The 4,675-nt window shown below is 38.1% G+C and overlaps 1 protein-coding gene across 1 annotated transcript; it reads right to left on the bottom strand.

Moving 5' to 3' along the window:
• Nucleotides 1–1,725: 1,725 nt before the first annotated feature.
• Nucleotides 1,726–3,666, bottom strand: LOC139553123 (antimicrobial peptide NK-lysin-like). Its single transcript, XM_071365077.1, has 5 exons — nt 3,575–3,666; nt 3,311–3,390; nt 3,069–3,152; nt 2,797–2,954; nt 1,726–2,612 (listed from the first exon to the last, which is right to left on the bottom strand). The coding sequence occupies exons 1-5, from the start codon at nt 3,621–3,623 to the stop codon at nt 2,582–2,584; spliced, it is 402 nt and encodes a 133-aa protein (XP_071221178.1). The 5' UTR covers nt 3,624–3,666; the 3' UTR covers nt 1,726–2,581.
• Between the last annotated feature and the right edge of the window lie 1,009 nt (nt 3,667–4,675).

Genomic DNA, 4,675 nt, shown 5'->3' with positions numbered 1-4,675 from the left:
GTGATCATTGTCACATTTAACATGCTGGTTGAAATGAGGTATTTTTGTTCAGTATATATTTTTATTCAGATTTTTCATGTAGCTGCAGCACCCTCAGCATCCCTACTTCTCGCTGCTATGGCAGAGGCAGTGTTTGTTTTGGTTCTACAAAGCTGTGATGTCCATCATAACGTTAAACAATCAATTCATAGCATTAATTCTTGCAACATGCGATCAATTATCAGTTCTTAACATACATTTTTCTTCTCTGTGCTCATTATCTATTTTTCATGCGCGCATATGATAGACAGTTCGTGTTCAGAGCACGTCTCTGGAGCCTCTGAGCCGGAGGAGCGTGTGTTAAGTACTAGCTGGTAAAATGATCGACTTAAATGAACGAGTCACTTAGAGAACGAATAATGACAGTCGAATATGTACAAAGAGTCGTTCAAAGAGAATGAATCGTTCGTGAAGTGCACATCACTGTCAGACAGATAATAAAATTAACCCAGCAGACGATCCCCCACACCCACACAAATATGGTAATTATCTGATGCCTTAACTGTGTCTTTTGTGTGTAGCCTTGTGAGTAAATCTTCTTGGATGTGTGCATCAGATGGGATTCAACTCATAGCAGGCAGCCAGGCAGGCATCTCTCTCGCCCTAGCTCCCTTCCGCTTTAACCAACCAGAAGTTGCGGGTCATACCTTGTTCAATAAAGCCTTTAATAAAAGAAATATAAAAAATTATTCTGCCCTGTTAGTTTGTTGTAAATCTCCATTTCAGAAAACAACCTCTTACTACAAACACCACATTCAGGAAGTGTCATAATTTCTTTGGTGGGAAAACAATGGTGCAAAGCTAAATAAATATAAACTATTGTTTCATGTTGTTGGTCTGTATGTCCCACTTATATATTTCCACCCTGTTCGGCTAAATTCTTGAGAAAATTAACAAAATGTCAGTGTTCACCATTATGTTAGCTCAGTCTTGCTCATTCGCCAAGCTACTATATGACTAATTAGGCTCCAAATGTCCACCCTTTTACGAACATGCAACAGGTTTGATAATAAACCAAAAAAATGTACGTTCCTGAGCTTGACCAATATGTCCTTTTTCTGATAGAATACTAAAATAATATGTACTTTTCCTCAAAAAAGTTATGAGGACATAATTTATAGGAATGACCCAGCTGGCAATCAGCTGTTTTAAAACACTACAGGTTGAGAGCCAGGTTGAAGCAAACCTTCCTAGAGTCTGCTGGAGATGTAAGTTGGTCCCGAGGAAGGTGAAGAACATGATGCCTAAACACAGAGGACAAATAAGGTGACATACAGCATGACGTCTGACGCCCACACCATTCTGTTGTTGGGGTACTCCCACACCACTCACAGAAAAGCTGCTTTTTAACACACTTAATTAAAACCTTTTGGAAGGGAAACTATTTCACTCATATTGTTTTTCATTGTAAGTCCTATTTCATAGAAATCTGGAAACACTGGACAGATACTTTTTGGATCAGCTACTTTAAGCCACCTACCAAACAATCAATACTTTTTGTTCAGAAAACTAAGATTGTAAATAAAAAAGGTAGCCAAAATGCCAACATGAGTTCCTAGACAATGTAATTATTAAATGCTTTATCATAAAATAATATTACGATATGTTAATCTGTAAAAATTCTAAGTAGATACATTTCTAGAGTTATGTTAGACGTGTCAAAGAAGAGTTGGAGTTGTATTCTCTATCAATTGAGGTTTATTTTTTGCCCAAACAAAAAAGTTCACACAAACATTTTCAACCTTTTGGACTAAAATAGCATAATATTTACATTTGTATGTGATATAAAATAGAGTGCAATTTAAAATTGACACATACATTATTATAAACTGAATCATTTGATCCCTGGATGGTGATTTAAGCAATAAGGCCCGAGGGGGTGTGGTATATGGAATATATACCACTGCTAAGGGCTGTTCTTAAGCACGACACAACACAGAGTGCCTGGATACAGCCCTAGCCGTGGTATATTGGCTATATATCACAAACCCCAGAGGTGCCTTATTGCTATTATAAACTGGTTACCAACGTAATTAGAGCAGTAAAGTATTTTTTGGTCATACGCGTGGTATACGGTCTGATATACCATGGCTGTCAGCCAATCAGCATTCATGGCTCGAACCACCCAGTTCATAAGAGACAATATACCACGGGTATGATGCAAAACAACTTACTTACTTTCTAATTACATTGGTAACCTGTTAATAATAGCAACACGGCACCTCGGGGGTTTGTGGTATAGGGCCGTTACACCACAGCTAAGGGCTGTATCCAGGCTCTCTGGCTGCTTGGTGAATAAGAACAGTCCTTATCCACGGTAGATTGGCCAAATACCACACTCCCTCTGGACTTATTGCTTAATTATAACACATGTTCCCAAAACATTATTTCAGAACCTAATCATTCCAATAACTAAATCATCCATTTATATTTGTGTTGTGACTAGTTTGAAAAAGAAAGAGCAAAAATCTGGTAGCATAGCATTGTCTTGACACCTGAACATCCATCTTCTCACTTTGGAATCTGGATACTGGCTGCTTGGTCAGTAGCTCAGGTCCAAAACTTCCTTTGGTCTAAAGAGGCACAAAAAGACTACATGAGTGGAAGATCGGAAGACATAAACCTCAATAGTTTCATTTGAATTAATACATTTGACTCAAATACTGTTTCAATTAACAAGCACAAGTGATCATCGCAATACTCTTTAGTTGTCTGAACAGTGACTAAATAGTATGTCGAACGGTTTCTTGTACTCACTTGCAGGCCTTAATGTTAACACAGATGGTTCTCACATCATCACTTGTGCTAAGCTCCTCAATCAGCACCCACAAGTGTTTTTTCACCAGGCCTTTACACATAGATTTTAGGAAGCCAACATTATCGCAAACAGACAACAGCTTCTGCTTTAGCTCCTCCTGTTGACAAGAAATCATCATCAACAACAGTTGACATTTTCAGAGAAATATCATAGTAAATAGTGCAATTTCATTAAAGGACACTCTTATCAATTGTAATGCTATGGTAGCTACCTGGCTAGAGGAAGCGGAGATGGATTTCTTCACTTTGTTTAGTGCCCACTTACACACCCAGCAGGTCCCCTTTAGCTGTTGCTCCTTTAGAAACCACAAACAAACAAGAAAGGAGAAAAAAACACACTTAAGTCAAATATAAGCACCCCCCCCAAATTATTATTATGAATTAAATTATGGTGTGATGTATTCAGTGTTATGGTTTAAGTACATTTGAATATGTAATGTGAGAGTGAGATTACCATGCGCTTTTCCAGCTGTTTTTCCACTACTTCCTGGTCATCAGGGTCAACCTCTTGGCATTGCCCATGGATTTTCCAAACTGCAAAGAAAAAATGACACAACAGTCACTCAAGTGATGGGTACTTCACTTGTATTGTACTGAAACCAAAGGTGAACTTGGAGTTGATTTAGGCCCCCTACCCACAGTTCCCCTTGAACCCTGACCCAATGTATGTGCTGCATGTACAGTAGTTACTATTTGAGTGAAATAAATAAAATCTCACCTGAACAAGCCAGCAGACTGAGGGCAAGGAGGACCAGAGATGTCTTCATGATTTGTGGTGGTGGAGATGTGAAGAGTCAAAGTCGTGTTGGGGTTTGGTAAAGTGACTTAGGAATCAGACAAGCCCCTTTATATATAGGAGGCCCCTCTATCCACAGCCCCCTGTATAACCCCACATACAGTTAATTCTATTGATAGTACAACTCACATTAACCACAAGACACAACCCTTACAAGTCAACAGGATGTTACTGTTTAGACCTACAGTACATACTGATGAGGAGCAATCTTCATAATCACCTTTTTCCATCTCTCCACTGTCTGATCTTCATTTTAATTTCATTTTAATTAGTCAATTACAGATTATTCCATGTACTGTATGTCATGGAAAGAGCAGGTCTTCTTAATGTTTTGTACACTCAGTGTATGTTTCCAGCAGAATCCACCACACTGACATATTGATTAAAACGTGTTCAGCTAGCTTAGAAGTGATACATTTAGGGCTACTAAGATAACATATGGAGTTAAGATAGTAATAAAATTGACCATTTAGCTATTTTAATTTGTATTTTAGGAAACCTGTAGGTATATATTTTTTTTTTGAAACAAATTATTTAATGAAGCATTGCATTTGCCCTTACTGCTACAGAAACCCATTGTATAACACAAATACATAGCAAAATAAATCAATAGGAAGTATGTTTTGAAGTGTCTGAAATGCATCTGAGAGGTATAGGAAAGCTCAGGGTAAATCAAATGTTATATCAAAACAAATGTTATGTTTGTGGTTGTGGTTAACTCTGCTTCAGAGTCCAATGGCGGCGAGCTTTACACCACTCTAGCCGACGCGTGGCATTGTGATCTTAGGCTTGTGTGCGGCTGCTGGCCGAGGAAAACCATTTCAAAATGCTGTTTTCCGGACATTGACTCTAGGGGGTTTAATTAAGAAATCACACCACATTCCATCCTCTTGTTGCAAGCCGTTACAGTGACACTGTAAATAAGTCAAGCAACACTGAGGATGATTGTTTGAATTAACACAAGGGGTTTTATTGAGAAATGAACAAGACCACAAAAGTTTAAATAATCCTTTCAGTAATATT

The sequence above is a fragment of the Salvelinus alpinus genome, chromosome 25 (assembly GCF_045679555.1).
Source record: "Salvelinus alpinus chromosome 25, SLU_Salpinus.1, whole genome shotgun sequence".
NCBI classification, from domain to species: domain Eukaryota; kingdom Metazoa; phylum Chordata; class Actinopteri; order Salmoniformes; family Salmonidae; genus Salvelinus; species Salvelinus alpinus.
This window is presented reverse-complemented; position numbering and strand designations above follow the sequence as displayed.

What these genes read in the sequence shown, in the direction of transcription:
- LOC139553123 (XM_071365077.1), bottom strand. Translation starts at nt 3,623, where the DNA reads ATGAAGACATCTCTGGTCCTCCTTGCCCTCAGTCTGCTGGCTTGTTCA. An exon ending in AACAGCTGGAAAAGCGCATG is followed by an intron (nt 3,153 to 3,310) that starts GTAATCTCACTC and finishes TGGTTTCTAAAG; the next exon opens with GAGCAACAGCTAAAGGGGAC. An exon ending in TCTCCGCTTCCTCTAGCCAG is followed by an intron (nt 2,955 to 3,068) that starts GTAGCTACCATA and finishes TCTTGTCAACAG; the next exon opens with GAGGAGCTAAAGCAGAAGCT.